The sequence below is a fragment of the Melitaea cinxia genome, chromosome 26, assembly GCF_905220565.1.
Source record: "Melitaea cinxia chromosome 26, ilMelCinx1.1, whole genome shotgun sequence".
In the NCBI taxonomy this organism is placed as follows: Eukaryota; Metazoa; Arthropoda; class Insecta; order Lepidoptera; family Nymphalidae; genus Melitaea; species Melitaea cinxia.
In genome coordinates this window covers 6,963,675-6,982,658 of record NC_059419.1, presented here as the reverse complement: position 1 = coordinate 6,982,658, position 18,984 = coordinate 6,963,675, and the positions used below count along the sequence as shown (strand labels likewise).

The 18,984-nt window shown below is 34.8% G+C and overlaps 2 protein-coding genes across 2 annotated transcripts in view; one reads left to right on the top strand and one right to left on the bottom strand.

Moving 5' to 3' along the window:
- Positions 1-971: 971 nt before the first annotated feature.
- On the top strand, positions 972-8,284 carry LOC123666367 (growth/differentiation factor 8-like). The gene is made up of 3 exons (XM_045600461.1): positions 972-985; positions 3,682-4,090; positions 7,857-8,284. Exons 1-3 carry the CDS (start codon positions 972-974, stop codon positions 8,238-8,240), a joined length of 807 nt encoding a protein of 268 aa, XP_045456417.1. The 3' UTR covers positions 8,241-8,284.
- A 2,924-nt stretch (positions 8,285-11,208) lies between these two features.
- Positions 11,209-18,984, bottom strand: part of LOC123666489 (latrophilin Cirl) — a 137,505-nt gene continuing 129,729 nt past the window's right edge. Inside the window, exons 15-23 of the mRNA XM_045600578.1 lie at positions 18,544-18,671; positions 18,057-18,282; positions 17,747-17,912; positions 16,851-17,065; positions 16,387-16,484; positions 15,705-15,873; positions 15,261-15,410; positions 13,125-13,418; positions 11,209-12,054 (exon numbers count right to left, since the gene is read on the bottom strand). Of these exons, the coding sequence (XP_045456534.1) occupies positions 11,209-12,054; positions 13,125-13,418; positions 15,261-15,410; positions 15,705-15,873; positions 16,387-16,484; positions 16,851-17,065; positions 17,747-17,912; positions 18,057-18,282; positions 18,544-18,671 (2,292 nt within the window). The remainder of the gene's footprint in view (positions 12,055-13,124; positions 13,419-15,260; positions 15,411-15,704; positions 15,874-16,386; positions 16,485-16,850; positions 17,066-17,746; positions 17,913-18,056; positions 18,283-18,543; positions 18,672-18,984) is intronic.

Below are 18,984 nucleotides of genomic sequence, written 5' to 3'. Positions count from 1 at the left end.
AATATCTTAAAATGTACCTGTATCTTACATTATTTTTTTAAAGACAGTCTTATTAAATTTTACGTAAAATTAAAGCTTCCTAACACGTAGAATGAAAGAAAGAAAAATAAAAAGAAAGATACTAAATACTGAATACAACTATATATCTTTTATCCAGACCCTAAATTAAACTGTTTGTATACATAATCTGACCAACTCTAAATACGCCGTGATGTCTAAAAAAATTGGATCTTATCAGTTATCATGTATTAAAAAGCTTCAATACTGTTGAATGATTTTCTTTTCTGTTATTTTTCTAGTGTTCCATTTTAGAGGGCAGAGAATATCATAAATAAACAAATGTGCTACTTATGTTTAAGGTATTTTTTTTAGATGTTTAAAATTAAATGGTATAATCGATTTTACTTCACACATTTATAATTATGTTTAGATCACTTGTTTTAATCAACTAAAATATCGCTTCAGCTAATTGCACCCCACGATGGACATATACCTAAGTTCGCGCCAAACATCTCGGTTCTCAGCAAACCACAATCAACTAAAATATAAATATAAAAAATTACATACACGAAGCTAAGCTAGCGAAGCTAAGCTAGCGAAGCTATACAAGCTTTTCTTATTTGCAACTGACTTGCAAAAATTACTAACATTTACATCTAAACAAAATCTCAAAACTTGACAATAGCTTAATCATTTTGTCTCGCCACGCTGACTCGCCAGCCAATCTTTTTTAAAACGTAACTGTGAAAAGATTACTGCATAAAATCGTATCTTACAGTGCTGTCGTTGTGTATCATTTCGCGATCCCTTATTAAAATCCACGAAAAAAAAATTGTCGAAACTATAAAGTAAAGATATCACAAAGAATTGAAATGACAAACGTAATGTAACCAACGTAAGTTGGTAAGTGTGACCAAAAACGAGATTTAAGAAAATCTTGCAACTTTCTTGAAACAATTCCCATTTTTAAAATGTTGCACTTATCGTGAAAAAAAAACTGTACAATGAAAACATGTCATTGACAATTTCAAACGTGTTAATGAGCTATGCTACTTAAGTTTGACCTGTCAATAGCATTTTAAAAGCGCTGCAAATCATACGCTTACTTAAATTTTATAAACTCTATAAACTTATAAATTAGTGAGTTTATAAGACTAAAAATAAAAACAAATTTTATTAAATGTCTACTGAAACTCTTAAAAAACAATTTCGCTACACATATAATGTATTAATATTAAATTGAATAGGGAGATGAAGAGGTACATAAATGTATTATCACATCTTAATTTACAGACACACATTTTCACATCTTTTTTAATCGTAAACTTTAATTTTGGTTAATCCAAGCGAATAACCGCTCATGTGTAGTGGTGGGAGAAGTCGCCTAAAAAATCGAAGGTTTGGGGGTAGGATTCCCTCTCGGGATGGATTATTTGTACAAATATTTCTTTCCGGTTAAGATGTCTGCACTAATGAGTCTCCCCACCGTGCCTCGGAGAGCACGTTAAGTCGTTGGTCCCGGTTGTTATCATAAATACTGATAGCGATAGTTACTCATAGTAGGAAACATATCTACCAATCTGCAGTGGTACAGCGTGGTGGATTAAACTCTGATCCTTCTCCTAAATGGGGAAAGAGGCCCAGCAGAGGGATGTTACGGGCTGAATGTTGGTTTTTTAAGCGATGGATGTCATATCCGTATGTAATGTAAAGAAACAGAAGATTTCTTCATAATATATAATTTGTAGTTAAATGCTATCATTTAAATATAAACATAGTATATCTGTAACTCAAAATGTGAGTTCAGATACAAAGCAAGCGACAGTACTCGTGATAATTTTTGTAGACAATAAAAACTCTTTAATCTGCAAAGTCAATGACCTTGCATTTATTAAAATACTAATAAATTATGTACTCTATCAAAGAATAACTTATAAAATACGTTATCAGTACTTAAAGGCGCAATATGCTAATGTTTAAACCAGACGCGCGTCATGATGTCACCCGATTACTCACAATAACGATAATTTTGCCCAATCCACGCATCCACACGTAGGTCATGTCCACCCGTAAATATTATGAGCTACTTAAAGAAAAATATGTATGAATTCATACAGTATATACATCATTACAATATTCATTATAAAAAAGACTTAAGGGCTACAGTAATCCGAACGATAAATTCGCAAATTGAGTGAAATATGCACCTAGCCTTTTAGTGGTTAGTAACCAAATAGTGCATGGCCTAAAAACGACGTCCCATTTCTGATATATGACACAAAGAGCTCGGTTAGTGAATGTAAATCACAATTATAGTATAGTTGAAATTAAGATTAATTCGTGAAACATTTATCATATAAGGATACAGTTGGCAACGTGTTATAATAATAATTTGTACAATTAAGATTATGTTCTCGAAATATATCTACTCTTCCCCTACTTGTGTCGGCTCTGAGTTATAAGCTAATGCTAATACTAATACTTGTTACTAATCAGGCAGCTTATTCTTACATTAACCGCACATCCGCATGATTATCAATAAATTAAATAGACATTGATATATAACACGGGCGGATTTTTTTAAAATTTCTCAAAAATAAATTTCGGATCATCTTCGATTCCAACGTAAACCAGACCGAATATTTTTCCAAACGCCTTCAGCAATTATAACAATAAACAAATTCAAACTTAATCCTAAACAGTCGACGATGGATTTGTAAACATGATGTCAAAATAGGATAAATATCTGTTAGTGAGCGTTTTTAAATAGTTTGCAAAAAAATTGCGCGATTACACCAAGGTGGGTGGTTCTGGCCTTCTGAATTAGATGAACGAACTCGGTATTTTTAAACATCTCTTCACACCTGCTCAGTTCGCGAACTCTTGTGATGGAACTTGATCGGATACAGCTGATTGTATAATACGGGATTACAAGGAATTGACATGCTAAACTCGGATTCACATCTCTCTCTTTGTCTTTATACTTCTTTTGTTTCTTTTTTGTTACATTTGTTTATTTGATGCTTATTTATTATTATTTTTTTAATCATTTACTTATTTAGTTTTGCCTTTAGACCCTAGAAATGAATAATACACATATACTTTAATAAACATATACTTTATTAAAAGTAATATTAAATTTGGTTTTAATTGTCACTACAATTCTGTTATTTGTTTCAGATTCATGGAGCCTGGCAGGACCGACATTGTGTTTTACATGACATTCACACATTTTTTTCTTATTTTATATAAAAAAAATTGCATGTTATAAAACCTCTTTGGTTGGTTGTAGTTTAATTATTTTATAGCATTCGCAAAATGCATGAAAGGCGATGAAAAACAGAACGTCGTTATAGTTTTTAGAGTGGCGGCTCTAATTATTATAGCTTCATGAATGTGCGATGTGTGTACAGTGCTTGCAATGTTATTAAATAAGGAAACTACTTCTGCAAATTATCGAGGTTAAACTTCGCATATTTAACAAAAGTTAGTTTTAAGAAAATACGTCTTCTTTTCATGTGATAGAAGTTACAATGATATGTTTATAGCTTATAAAATAGTAGGATAAACGTTGGGCATTTACGAACTTGACTATTAAACCAATTTCTACTGTAACGTGTTTAAAGTTTAGAATAAATATTTACTTATTATTATAATATTCTTTGAAATTACAGATACGAGGCGTCATAACCATTTCAAGGGTCTAAAAGTGATCAACTTTCGGTTCACCAGCAAAGTACTTCAAAACGAAGTAGACGAAGCAATCTTGAATCTCTACATTCAGGAATTGGAACCTAGACATAATGTTACCATAACTGACGATCATTTTACTATAAATCTTCAAGTGAATAGAGTAACTCGTAATAGTCAAGGAAACAAAGCGTCAGTACCTTACGCAGAGAGTTCGATAAAGTTGACGAAGAAAGACTTGAAGGTTGGCAAGTGGTTGAAGGTGAACGTGACCACGATGGTCGCGGAATTCTTCAGGTTGCCGAGGGAGAACCTAGCAATAGTAGTGAGAGTACAAGACTCGAAGAATAGGATGAGCTTGGTTGTGCCACATCCGAGTTCTGAAACAAATAATGCAGTGGTGAGTATGAAAAATCTCTTGAATTATGATTTGATACTTTTTTCATGCCATGAGGATGAAAAACATCACATGAAACAGTTAAAAAAGATAAGAGTGGAAAAACTGTAGTATCAAGATGAGCAAACGTTCTAAATTCTTTTCGAAGGTACCTACGAAGTGTTTAATCTCGTACTTGATGTTTTAAATAAGTTAAAAATGTTACCTTCAAACATCAGTCAGCAATTTTATTATAAAAGCAGTAACTAATTAGTCGTTGGAGCTTTCTGAGTCGTCGTAATATTTAATTATTTTTAATAATTACGGATGGTGTAATCTTCTCAAAGACACTATTTTTAGTGTGTTATTATGTCATGTGTTTATTAATTTCACTGTTTTTTAAAACGTCAACAAATATTATATGTACATTATGACTAATTATAAGAGCTGAGATAACCCAGAGTATATAGTATGTTTATCTTAAATGAAAGGCTACAAGTTCGTATCGCTTTTATTTATTTTAAAATTGTACATGGTATTTATATTTAGTAATTGAACAATTCATATAAATTTGGTTTTTTAGAGATCCATATTCACTACTCACTAGTGACATTTAGAGAATTATTATTACGATACAAAACCTTTTTATTGAAGAAAGTCTATAAAATGCCACATCACAGTTTACATATACTGTAACAAATCTTAATGTCAAATAATAAATATCAAAACTGAACGCGTTTAAGTATACGATCGAAAATGAAACGTCAATGTAATTTTTTTTGGACCTTGGAGTAGCAGTGCTAAAAATTTTTTAAATGAGATAACACCTCGCCTTATTGCCTCCACTGGTGACAAGAGGACTGGTGCATTTTTTGGCCAGAGAATCGGCATAGCGATTCAACGGGGAAATGCTGCCAGCATTCTTGGCACAATTCCACGCGGATATGATTTATACCAAAACTATCTGTAAATATTTAGTTCTTAAGTTGTGAATTGTAAATATGTATAATATTTTGTATAATTGGAGCTTTAGATAGATATTGTTCGTGAGCTTTAATTTTCCATGCATCTGTAATAAATTTCAATTTCAACCTAATGACATTGAAGAACACATAATATATTCACTTTTTGATGTTCGAATAATTTTTAATATCTCCCTCTTTATATCGAATTGACCTGTTAACAGGTCAATAACTGGGTCAATCGACGTGATCCAAAGATGATTGTTGTATTTATGTACCGTCAAGGAGAAAAGGCTAAAAATGAACATATTATACATGTTACGCAGTCAGTTTTGTTCGTTTTTATTTTTTATTATATTAATATTTCTACTATAGTAATAAAATAAAAAAACGAGCGTGCTTTAGACCACACGACTGAAGTTAAACTTTTTTAGCAATAGGCCTGCACTGTGTCTTAGATATACGAAACGATATTGTCTATGACAGAAAGAGAAATTGATAAAATGCAAGAAATTTGCATTTGATAAGAATTAACAACGTAGAGTTCTCAAGGGATTTTTTTACCAAGCAAGGATTCTCTCAAACAGTTCTTGGACCTAATGATCTTGCTGAAAAAGGAGAAAAATAAGAAAGTACAATAAGTAGTAGTATAAATATATAATTAAAATAGTAACTTAGAAATGAATAAACAACAAATTCCTATTTTTTATTGTTGGTGTATGTCTATGTCTCAGAGAGTACGTAAAACCATTGATCCAGTTTACTATAACAAATAACTACTAAAGATTGTTACTGTTGTTAAAGATTATCTGCAACCCCCCAGTGAAGCGAGATGAAATATAAAGCTCCAAACATTATCGTATCTAAAAGAAAAGACGTTTGCTCAGCAATAACTGAGGTAGGGCACAGCAGGTAATTTCCTGCTTAAAATAGGACCAGCTCCACTGGTACAGAAGATCACTGCTAAATAATACTGTTTTCAAGTAGTATTGTGTTCCTGTTGGCTAAGTAAGGTGATCAGATCTCTTGAAGGGGTGGGGGGGTGGCGATAGGGTCGGCAACGCACTTGCGACGCTTCTGGTGTTGTAGGCATCTATAAGCTATGATAATCGCTTACCATCAGGTGCGCCGTATGCTTGTTTGCCGACCTAGTTGTATACAAAAAAAGTAAGAATTATTACAGACTGTATCAGGTCAGTACAATTCTTGTAGTGCTAGACAGGCTGGATAAACAGCGGGGTTTTGATAACAGTTTATTGACTACACCTAAAATTGCGTAGGAATAAACACTAAAAGTTACTTTCAACATTATGTCATCACTTCATCATCATCATCATCATCACTTCAGCCTATCGCTGTCCACTGCTGGACATAGGCCTCCAAAAGTTCGTGCCAAAAATGGCGTGGACTCATGTGTTTTGCCCATAGTCACCACGCTGGGCAGGCGAGTTGGTGACCGCAGGGCCAGCATTGTCGCACCGAAGACGCTGCTGCCTGTCTTCGGCTTGTGTATTTCAAAGCCAGCAGTTGAATGGCTATCGCGCCATCGTAAGAGAGGGGGTGACTATATTCTTTAATGCCGTAACCACACAGCATACATTATGTCATACACATTTTAAATTTTTTTGTCATTGCACTTGGATAAAAATAAGATAGAATATCATACATTTTTTGGCTTGTATCATATTATTATTATGTATTGTTTATTGTTTTTTAATTTTTATGTACTTAATTGTTAAATTAGACCAAAATCGCTGTAACATTTAATAGTAATTTTAAGGCAATGTTTAAATAAAAAAATTAAAACAAGGAAGTTTGTATAAAAAATGAGACGTAAATGATTTGATAATAAATTTTAAGCAAAGACAATCAACGCAAAATGTTCTGCGATAACCTATTTAAGTATTATTATTGCTAATTGCATATGAATTAATGATAAATTCTGTTAAATTTCATTATTAGTAAAACTTTTCGTTACATGTGTAATGAATATTGAAATTGTTACAATATTCTGTTAAGAAATTTATTTGATTTATGTTTAAGTAGGTAATAAATTAAATATAACATAAATAATCTTATAATGTAAAATAATATATAAGCTGATATCTGCTGTGTAGTTACGACAGTAAAGAATATAGCCACCCCACCTCTTCCCGTGGGTGTCGTAATAGGTGACTAAGGGATAACACAGTTCCACTACCACCTTGGAACTTAAAAAGCCGACCGATGGCGGGATAGCCATTCAACTGCTGGCTTTGAAATACACAGGCCGTAGGCGGGCAGCAGCGTCTTCGGTGCGACAAAGCCAGCCCTGCGTTCACCAACGCGTCTGCCCAGCGTGGTGACTATGGGCAACACACATGAGTTAACGCCATTTTTGGCGCGAACTTGTAGAGACCTATGTCCAGCAGTGGACTGCGATAGGCTGAAGTGATGTTAGCTGATAGAAATGCTTATAATAAGAAAAATTAAAACATTTAATTAATCAAGCTATACATTCCTGTTTAACAACGTGAAAATGAAAACTCCAAGACTCCTTTTGCGTTTAGAGACTCCTATAAACGTCCTTGAAACTTAAAAAGCTAATCAAAATATTACATTATTGTACTTTTGTACAATCCTTTACTGGTTTTACACTTTAGTTTAATTGGGGTATCCTCAGGATATAATTGGGCCAATTAAAAAAGGGTTGTAGAATATCTATGTAGCGGCCTTGAAGTAATTATAGATGAATATGTAAACTTCTGCGTAGTCAAATTAAAAGTAAAATCAAAATAATCCATAATGTAATTCTCAAATTAATTTTAATGATTGTACATTGATTTCAGATGCCATATATAGAAGTAAGCCTAAGAGATAATTCGCACAAAAGAACTCGAAGGACAATAGGAATGGACTGCACGGAAAACACTAAGGAGGTTAGGTGTTGTCGGTATCCGCTCTCCGTTAATTTCGAGGAGTTTGGCTGGGACTGGATCATAGCTCCGAAGCAGTACGATGCCAACTACTGCAGCGGGGAATGCCCCTACAGTTTCCTGCAGAAGTATCCCCACACGCATTTAGTCCATTTAGCCGCTCCACAAGGAAGTGGAGGTCCGTGCTGTGCCCCTAGGAAGATGAGCAGCATATCAATGCTCTACTTTGACCACGATTTCAACATCATCTATGGAACAATACCGGGCATGGTCGTCGAGAGTTGCGGATGTTCGTAGCGACTGTCGACAGAAATGATACCTTGGACACTCAAAAATTCTAATCGTTTAGATGTTTCTTCCTTCGTATACTTGGGGCTAAGTTTAGTGTTCGTCTCTATTGTGATACATTCGGTTGAAGACTGTGGACTCTTGTGCTGCGTGCCGTGAGTGACTGTACGTTACCGTTGTAACGCCTAGTTTAAATTTCATTTTCACCTTTCAAATTTTTTAGGTAAAATTTCTTTTATTTTTAAAATTAATAATCTACTTATATAATGTCTTGAGTGTTTATGTATTCGTCTTGTTGATTGATTATTATTTATATTTTTTCTCTTACATCTATATTTAAGGATAAATTTAAAACGTACGCATTATATTTCACACACATCTCTGTATGTTTAACATTCTCTTTAAAATGAAATACATTTTGATCAATGTAATTTTCCGTTTTCACGTTATCTTCTAAAATGGCATTTATTTTCGAAATTAGATCTTAATGTTTAGAGCGTAAGATATTTTTTCATTTGTAAGTAGCAAAAAAATGTAACACAGGCACATTATTTGTTTTAATTCGAATTCAATGTGTTATTTATTTTAATTACATAAAAACCATCATTGATTGATAGTGCATTGAACTACGGAGCAACAATAGAAAATGTAAATCAGAACCGCACAATGGTTCTTTAGTAATCATTAAAGGAATCGCGGAAAGGTTTTTGAACTAACACAATAATCATTGTTTCATTTGCAATAAAAATTACTTTTTATTTTAATATACTTTCGACTGATTTACAGTTAGACTGTACAACTCTTGTTTTTACCTCTGTGCACAATTCACGATGTTTACCATCTTTTAAAACTGCCACCTTTTTAGTCAGGCGTAGTTAAAATAAGTGCCTAACAAATTTTAATGAAATCAAAATCTAATTATAAGTAGATAGTTTATATAATTCGATGTATTTCTAAATATACGTAGAAAATAACGTACTTGTGAAATTAAAATTCTCTCGACATCGTTTGGATCTCGTTCAAAATTATATTTTTATATAAAAGTGGTTTTCACTAGGTTTAGCGGGTGGTGCTTAAATGTATGTTTTATTTTTATTTTTCCAGTACCTACCCAATTAGATGTTTTAACGTATTATGTTGAAGGAATGAGAGATAGATGTTTTTAGGATTCGTTCGTAAGTTTTAGAAAAGGTCATTTTAATTTTTTTTTTCAAAATTAGATCTCATTTTGAGGCAGTCGTTCGTTTAGGTGCCTTGTAAAAGATCTCCGACTACTTTTGAGGATTTTGTGGATTGCGTTTATTGAATGTTTCTTTACAAACATTGTAGAGTTAAGTTTATCGTTCTGTATTTACCGTATCTTGATGGTTATTGTCAAAATTTAACTAACAAAACCTTGTCATAAGATTTATGGAATAAATTTTCAACTCATATACTGTATTTTTTTTTCTATTTATTCTTACAAACCTTTTATTACCTAACTTAAAATCCTTATTTGTAATAAACTTCGTTATTTTATTTCATGTAGTATCTATATAACATTTTCATTTTAATGAAGAAAGATTTATCATTCTAAATTAATTGTACACATTACATTAACATATTAAATCTGTTAAAAATCAAAATCAAAATTAACTTTATTCAAATAGACTTTAAAAGCACTTTCGAATCGTCATTTTACAAATAGAAGTTTTAAGGTAATTATTATTTTTAAATTGAAATCAAAGTAGGACTACAGATTCTCATTCAAATATTAGTTGAACGAGCAATGAAAAACAACAATCCGTTTACAGTCGTTCTCACAGAACAGCTGCTCTTTATTTATTTTTATAAACTTTAAATTATTTACACATTCTGTTTTTTTTCCTACTTTACATACTCAACGTTATTAAAATACAATCAAAACAAAAATATATAACAGAAATAGACAAAGACTCATGTACAATTACATTTAGTTAAGAAAGTGGGATTGATTGTTGGACTAGTATACCCAAATAGAAAAAATAAATGTCCCCACGTATTTTTTTTTTTATCATATTTCCTCTAAAAGTATTTCATAAATGTTGGCGAAGATAAGATATATAAATTATTGTTATAAGAAATATGCCAACAGTTTATTAAATACTTCAGTCTAAAATATATTGCTTAGTCGATCCAAAATATACACGAAATTAATGTTCACTTTTTTTCTTTCTATTATTGTACCTGTATCAATTCTAATTAAAACAATTCCTTATTTTATCGTTAATATAAAACAAGTTCATGGCATTACAACGAAATATTTCTAAACGAAACGGTACGATTATTTTAAGTAGTAACACTATGCTAATTTACAGAAAGTGCATAACATTAGGTGGTGTCAGTCTATAATAGGTTGGATGGATTTTGGAGTTCCATTTAAAAGAGGTAATGATGCTGCACGATTCAAGGAAAAAAAGCTTTATAAAATCAGCACTCAATATGGCAGTGTTATACATTTGTCGAACGCGTAAAAAACTTAAACTTAAAATTGAAACATCACAGATTTTTAAACCTAAATTAAAAATGCGATATTGAAAGAATGCCATGATCTCAAACGAATCTCCGATAGAAGTAGTAAGGTCACACAGGAAGTTATACAAATCTATTTCTAAACGCTAAGTATATACAAAATCGCTACGTATAGCGATACAAATGAAACATGGTCATAACACTGAAACTTGAGCCGTTATATTTAAAAAGGATCACAGTGGAAAAAGTGATAAACTTACGTTAAAATCTAACCATCTATAAATATAATATATATGTTATGTAAAGTCCACGTTATGGCAAGTTTCTACATAAACGCTATCACTCGATCGTGACACTAAAATTTCTATGTCTACGTTCTTAGAAAAATTCATTCGCTATGTCTGTACAATATCTGCAAGTCTTAAAAGTCATCGTAAACACTATCACTCAAACTTGAACGACACCGACCGGATTTAAACATCGACATTTAGAAACTGGGTTGCGATACAGTCCTAGGGTTTCCAGCCTGGGGCTGGTACACATCATAGGAATTGTGGGGCTCCAAGTGGCACACGACGTTATTCTCGCCATTGAGAACTGCTGCCAATGCCCTCATGTTATTTTCCTGAGGCTGATGATATGGATGCATTAATCTGCCGCTTTCGTACGCGTGCCTCGGGTCATAAGGCCTTTCCAAGGTTTCCCATTTTCCATATTTCCCATAATGCTCTTGTTCGTGGTGATGTCTATCTCCCGGGCTGTAAGAGATCAGAGGTCGATGATCTCCGAAAAATTTGGAGCTAGTCGATCCGTGGTGACCGGGATTTTGTCTGCAGTTGTCTGGACCTGAATTGTCGTCGGACATATCTGACATCAGCGTCTCGTTCCGTTCAATTTCTTCATAAACAGGATCGTCCTGGATCACTCTAAATTCTTCGGACCCCCGCCTGTATATCCTTCCTTGTTGGGAAGCGATTTCTGAGTACGTGTGATTCACATTCTGGCTGCCGTGGTGGTGGTGGTGTTTGCGTCGATTCTCTTCCTTGTAGTGCTTGCGAAAGATCATTTCCTGGCTGCCAGGGGACTGTTGAGACATAAAGACGTGTGGGTTCCTGAAGTCGTGGTTGTAGCTTCTAGTAGTCTGGTATCCCTGCGAGTGATGTAGGGGACTTTCCTCGTCCTTTATCACTTGCCTTGGAGAACCGGGAGCAAGTTGACCATCACATTCAGGGAAGGGATTGTGAATGTGACTTTGTTGAGCCATCTGTCGCGATAGAGTGTCGTGATGGGGTAGCGTCGAAGCGTTGACTGGATGATGTTTAGAAGAAGTGTTCTGTGGAATAAAACATATATAAACTATGTGCATCAATTGGTTTTAATGACACATTGAACATTTAATTCAGTAATATGTCCAAGAATGAAACAAGCCACAACTAGTTAAACATCAAAAAAAAGGCTAAAGACAGCTCAAATTTTTGTAACTAACAAAAACAGAGACTTGGGGGTTTCATTTTTACTACTCTGTAACTACGAGTACGATCTAAGTTAAGTGTTTATCAAATAGTTTTTTATTTTTTATTTTCCGATACTTACACGTATCTGTCGTTATTGAGTGATAGGATAAATTATAGCAACATTTTAAGTTCCGTCAGATCGACCTCGTTTTGAATTGGAATTGATTTATTTTATAAGCAGAGTGTGCTCTGATACTATTAACTTAAATTAGCTATCACGAGTGAATAACTAATATATTAGGTTAAGTTACTAATTTAAGGATTAACAAATGAAGCGAAAGATTTTCAGACGTCAATTGTTTGAGTATTTATTTTGTCGATTTGACGGATGCATAGAGAGTGTAGTTTTATGATGGTTATTAGAAGGAGGTGGGATGGGCTACTGAATTTGTGCGTGTCAAGGTGAATCATGCAATGCACGCTATGTTAGGTTCCATGCAGTTAGGTTACACTTAAGTAAGATCTCTTCAATCCATAAACCATCACCTGGAAGATTATCATACATAAATAAAAATATAATCAATACAATATTCATAAAAAATAAAATAAAATAAATTTAATGTACTGTCTAAAATAACCTTAGAATATTAAATGTTTAAATAACCTTAGAATAGTAAATGTTTATCTTTTGGTTAACAAATAAAGAAACAAGTACAAGAAATGTACCACAAGTACTAATAACGTTTCTTAAAACATTAGCTACAAGTTTTTCCGACCTTATAAGAAATCAACTATCACAAAATTAAAAATCAGGAATAACAACTTCGAACTCAGATAGACTACGATTGTAGTCGTAATAAAGATAACCAACATTTTTGGATACTCCGAGATCTTACCAAAGCTATGAAACTAATCGAACATCACTCTAGCAGTGTCGCCCTCCCCTCACCTTCCAAACATTGCCCGTGTTCGGCATGAGCGTCCACTCGTTCGCGCCAATCGAAGCCGCCATTTTGTTCGAGTAACAAGATGGCGACCGCGACCGAACATTCTGGTAATCGTTCGGTACTTCGATATTGTTTCTGTAGCTATGCATCGAGGCGATGCTATGCGAATGAGATGAGCTATGAGGTATGTTTTGAGGTGTGGGCGCCCGAGCGATCCTCGAGTCTTCGTTCGGTACGTATATAGGCGCGGTCGGACGCAGGTTCCACCGCGACGCCTCAGGTTGTAAGTTGTAACTCTGTTTGTATAGTTGGAAAGATAGCATATATTCATCTACATATATTACACATAATACATAATAATACCATAACATATATCGATCATTCGAGGCCTTATTGGATAGTAATGGAAGATCTGAAAGAGAAGTTTAACTAAGAGTAAATACAGATTATATGTTTTATAGATAGCTTCCGAATTCAAGGTCATACGCATTGCGGTCTAGAGATAGGATTTTTGTAACTAAAATTTCGACTGAATGGATAGAGTATTTTAATTTTAATAAATTTTGAATATTAAAATACTTGAAACCCATTTAGCGGATGCACTATGTATCTAAAACCACCACACCACTAATTGTTAATCGTCATAGATGTTAGTGTTAGACATCTGAAAGCGTTAGTTGCGGTTAAGAATTTTTAAAAATAAAGTAAAACATTTCGACTTACCGTGGACACGTCGAGCGAATTCTTTTATCGAATATTTTATCGCTCGGAAAAAAATAGTTTGTTAGTGACACAATAAATACAAAATAGAAAACGTTAAATAAAAAAAAAATAAAACAAAAAAAAATATTGAGCTGTCTTTGATTTTAGTCACAATTGAAAGCCAATGTGGTGTATTTGGTGGTTTATTTTTTTTAACTTAAATTTTCATTTTGATAATCCTATCTCTATTACGGAATACGTACGAACCTTGCTGAACATTTTGTCGGTATCCTTGAGGGTATCTGCCGCTGCCTGCGTTTAATGGGTTCCGTAGATGCGACATGGGGGCCGGAGGCTCTCTTTCAGGAATATTGTGAGCGAAATTAGCCCCTGTTGCGTTGAGAGTGGGACCAAAGTTGGTAGAAGGGCCAAAGTTTTGGTTATCCTGAGAATTCCTACGATTTCTATGAGAATGATAGCTGTGAGCAGCGGCAGCGGCGGCGAGAGTTGCAACAGAGGCATTGTTGATAACATTATTATTGTTGTGATTGTTGTTGTTGACAACAACATTGAGATTGTTAATAACAAGATTGTTTGTTGTCGACGCAGACATTGACGTGCTCGCTGAGTTCTGTTGTGAGAATATTATAATATAGATTTTATTTAATTTAAATTTATATATCAGTTAAGTTAAATATATACTTAAATAAAGCTATTGACTGTTACGACTTCCACCGCGTTAATCATGTTGCTATATTATGTATACAAGAAGCTTGTGTTGTGTGTATGTAATCTATTACATGTGTAACACAATAAACTAAATGTTTAATAGTGAAAGTATAGAAATTTAGTTCCACATAATCAAAATATTTTTGATAGTTATCAAAATTAAAAAAAAAAAAAAAAAAACTCTAAAAGTTGATTACAGTTATAAGACATTTAAAACCTACTTTTTTTTTAAATAAATATTATAGTAAATAATAATCTTGTTAAAATATACTATGGAAGGATTTTTTTACGCAGGTAGAGGGTATTAATATTAATTCTTTATCCAAGTAATTTAAATTTACAACCAAACATTTAGAATTTATAGCTTTGGTTGTAGATTGAGGTTTTAAACCTGAATTTTAGCACCCTTTTCAACATTTACAACTATGATAAATACCAACATAAAACTGAACATTCTTATAATAAAAATTACACTATAATTAAGTCCCTCTAATTATTGTGATATCGCGTAACGGCAGATCACGTGACAAGAGTGGCTGTAGCTTTGAGAAAAGGAAAGGAGAGGAGAAGACCTCTCTTCTCTTACTCTCCTCAGAGGGGAGAGGAGGAGAGAAGAGAAGAGATGAGAGGAGAGGGCAAGAGTAGAATAGAAGAGAGGAGGAAAGGAGAGAAGAGGGGAGGTGAGTAGAGGAGTGCGTGCTGCGTACCGTGACGTCTCTCGGGTCGACGACGTCGTCGGGCTCGTGCTGGTAGCGGCGGCTCTTGACGGAGCCCTGGCGCGTGTCGGCGGGCGCGGCGGGCGCGCAGCACGCCAGCCAGGGGTGGCGCGCGCACAGGCGCCGCGCCTCCTTCTGGAACTGACCGCACTCGCTTACTACGTGGCACGCGTGTACCACTTGTGCTTCGCCACGACACACGGACCGGTTTGATACTTTCTAGAATCTCATACGCTAATTGTCACGTGTCTACGAGCCAGTCAGGTACCATATTCCTTACAGGAAAAAACCAAAAAATTGATTTTTCAATGACAAAAAGCTTGTCTTTTGGACCATAGTGAGTGTTGTTTAAATCAGACTATACCCTATAAAACAGAACCCTGAATCATTAATAAAGTAATTTAAGTCAACAATCTTATATTTAAAAATACTTACGATTTCATTTCGCAAACAGTGAAATATGAATATGAAGAGTCCTTGCAGCGAGTTTAAAATGGTGAACGCATAGGCCACGCCCACCGACTGCTCGTTCAAGTACAAAAGACCGAAAGTCCACGTAAGCCCCAGTAAAACGGCTAGCACGACAGAACTGTTGAGCCATACTCTGGGAATATACAAAAAATAACGTTAACGAATGGAAATTCTCGAATGGTCGCGATTAACAAACAACTATATTGTATGATCTGTTTTTTTTACCTATCTAGAAAGTAAGAACGAATTAATCTTTAACAGGAATAAAGTAGAACAAATGTATATGTTTTATAATGTAATATCCCTTTTTTAGATCTCTTTTTTTTTATTAAAAAACTAGCTGACCCATCAAACGTTGTTTTGCCATTTATATTATTAACCCCTTAATCCCCCCCACACTCCCTTGTAACTTAGGGGTATGAAAAAGAGATGTTGTTCGATTCTCAGACCTACCCAATATGCACACAAAAAATTCATGAGAATCGGTCAAGCCGTTTCGGAGGAGTTTAATTACAAACACCGCGACAAGAATTTTATATATTAGAAGATATGACCAACTTAATCGAATATTATTTATTATTAATTCGCCGTTCAGACCGTTGGTATTACTTTGAGTGAAAAAAAATGATTGTGTTAGTGAAGATACCTTATTTTGTACAGTTTATTATTTTCCTTCGCCTTGATAGAAACAGTTGAGTGGCGGCACATCATGTAGATCACCATACTCAAAAATACCCAATTGAACTGAAAATAGAAAAGCTCACATAAAATAGTTGTCGTGTGAAAATAGAACAAGAGGTACAAAATTTACAAATTTAATTTAAAAATTTAATTTTGAAACATATATAGGTAAATAATAAAATTATGCTGCTCGAAATATATTTTTTTATATACAACTAGGTCGGCGTACGGGTGATGATAAGCGATATACCTGATGGTAAGCGATTACTGTAGACGCCTGCAATGCCTGCGCCTGCTGATCCTACCCCCAAATCCCTCCCAGGAGCTTTGGTCACCCTACTGACCTCAGGAACACAACACTGCTCCACCACGAAAGTGAGCACGAACAGGTCGGTGGTGAGCCAGCAGTGGCGTCAAGCACACACTCACCCCCAGCACGACGGCGGCGGGCACCACGAAGGTGAGCACGAACAGGTGGTCGGTGGTGAGCCAGCAGTGGCGCGCGGTGCCGTAGCCGGCGGGGAAGGCGGCGGCGGACGCCAGCACCAGCAGCGCGGGCGCCGCGTACGCGCCGGCGCAGTACCAGCGCGCGCGCGGCCGCTCCGGCTCGAACACCTCCTTCAGCATCGCGTACAGCTGGAACCCTGCGGGCGGCGGAGGCGGCACTCGCTTCAGATTCGACGTATCGATATTACTCATTCACACTGACTATATTCTTATATTTGACGTCTGTACTGATGCAATGTGTGTGCCGCGTCGACGGCACCTAAACACCGGCATCGATTCCCACTCGGAGTTGATATTTGTATATTGTGTCTACAAATATTTATTACCGGTCTGGTTGTCTGTCATTGTGGGTCTTCCCACCGTCCCTTAGAGCACATTAAGCTGTCAGTCCGGGTTGTTATCATATACACCTGGTAACGATCCATACTCACCATTAGGGATTTCTCAGTAGGGAATAACATCTGTTAAGTGGAGTAGCGTGGTGGATTAAGCTCTGATCCTTCTCCTACACGGATAAAGAGACCTATGCCCAGTTGTTACAGGCTTAATCGTATATTACACGACATTACTTATGAAGATTCAGAATATTCTAATGATTACGATATTATTTATATACACTGGGAGTAAGATACTTATGTACACTGGGTGTTTTGTATGAATGTTGCCATTAATTATTATTCTAACTAGAGACTACCACTGTTTTAAATAGGGTACGTTCAATTTTAATGTCTTATTTGGTTTTGCACATTAGAAACCATTCTCACCTTAATTGAATATAATAAAATAATATGTTGATAGTACTGAAAAGAACAATGTACCTTCTAAAAACATCCAAGCGAAGGCAGCCAAGAAGAAGTAGTGCAACAGACCAGCGACGACACCGCACATGATTTGGTTCTGGGTTTTATCGATTCCAGCCATGAATATGATTTCTGCGATTAACAAGCACACGCACAAGTTCTTGTGTATGAGAACGCGATCCGACTGAAATTGAAAATATAAAATCGATTAAAAATTAAGTAGTAATAATATTTTTTGTTGGCATTATAAATAGCACTTTGCGTTGTCTTTAAATTTACTCAAATTGTACCAAAACAACTTCAAAGAAAAATCAACAACTAAATATACCTTCATATTCCTAAAGCACTGGAAAACAAGAATGGATGCCAGTAGCGCAACCGCGGATATCGCACAGCCAATCATAGTCAGCCAACGTAACGCCATCTCGTGGGTTGCGCCGATAGACACGCCGTGTACGTCCATTAGTATGGCGAAGTTAGTGAGGTGGGAACACGCGCAACCCGTGTGAGTTAGATTTGACCACTCAACTTGGCAACCTTCTGGTGACCAGCCACTGAAAAATTGGTATTAGTGTGTAAGATTTCATTATATATTTTCAGGTTCTTAATTAATCAAATATTCAGATTATATATATTATTAAAATGTTTGCAAGGTTTTTATGTTTATTGTACAGAATATCGATCATTTTTAATTGGTAGAACTAAGAAAGATACTAGAAGAAAATATTAAATACTCGTAAGGAGGCTAAGCAATGTATGGACACTACTTAAAAAATAAATAAAAATTAGTAAAAACGTTACGTCCGAAAACTTACTGCAATGTATAATCCCAGAAAACACACGCTGGGTTGGTAACATTTTCAGTCTTTAAATGTTTCATAGTAAGATGCACCATTTGAGATAATTGTATGTGTCTGCCATTTCCAAGACTTGCTGAAATAACCTGAAAGAGAAAAATACTAGTTTATTAATTAAATAAAACAAGAGTTGCAACTACCGTGTTTTTCTGTTCTGGAAACAAATTTAGGGGATTTTTAATGCCCCAAAAGATATCCGTAAACTGTTAAAAATTGATTTATTATCAACACTCCCTAATTAAAAAAATAATTGTTAAGTTCTATTTAAGCAGAATTAAAAAGAATGTATGGATATGTGTAAAGCGAACACATAATGTGAAATGTTTGCTAAGGGAAATAATATAGAGAGACAAATTCTTAACAAAATTCTTCAGAAAATTTGTAACAAGGAATTCGGTT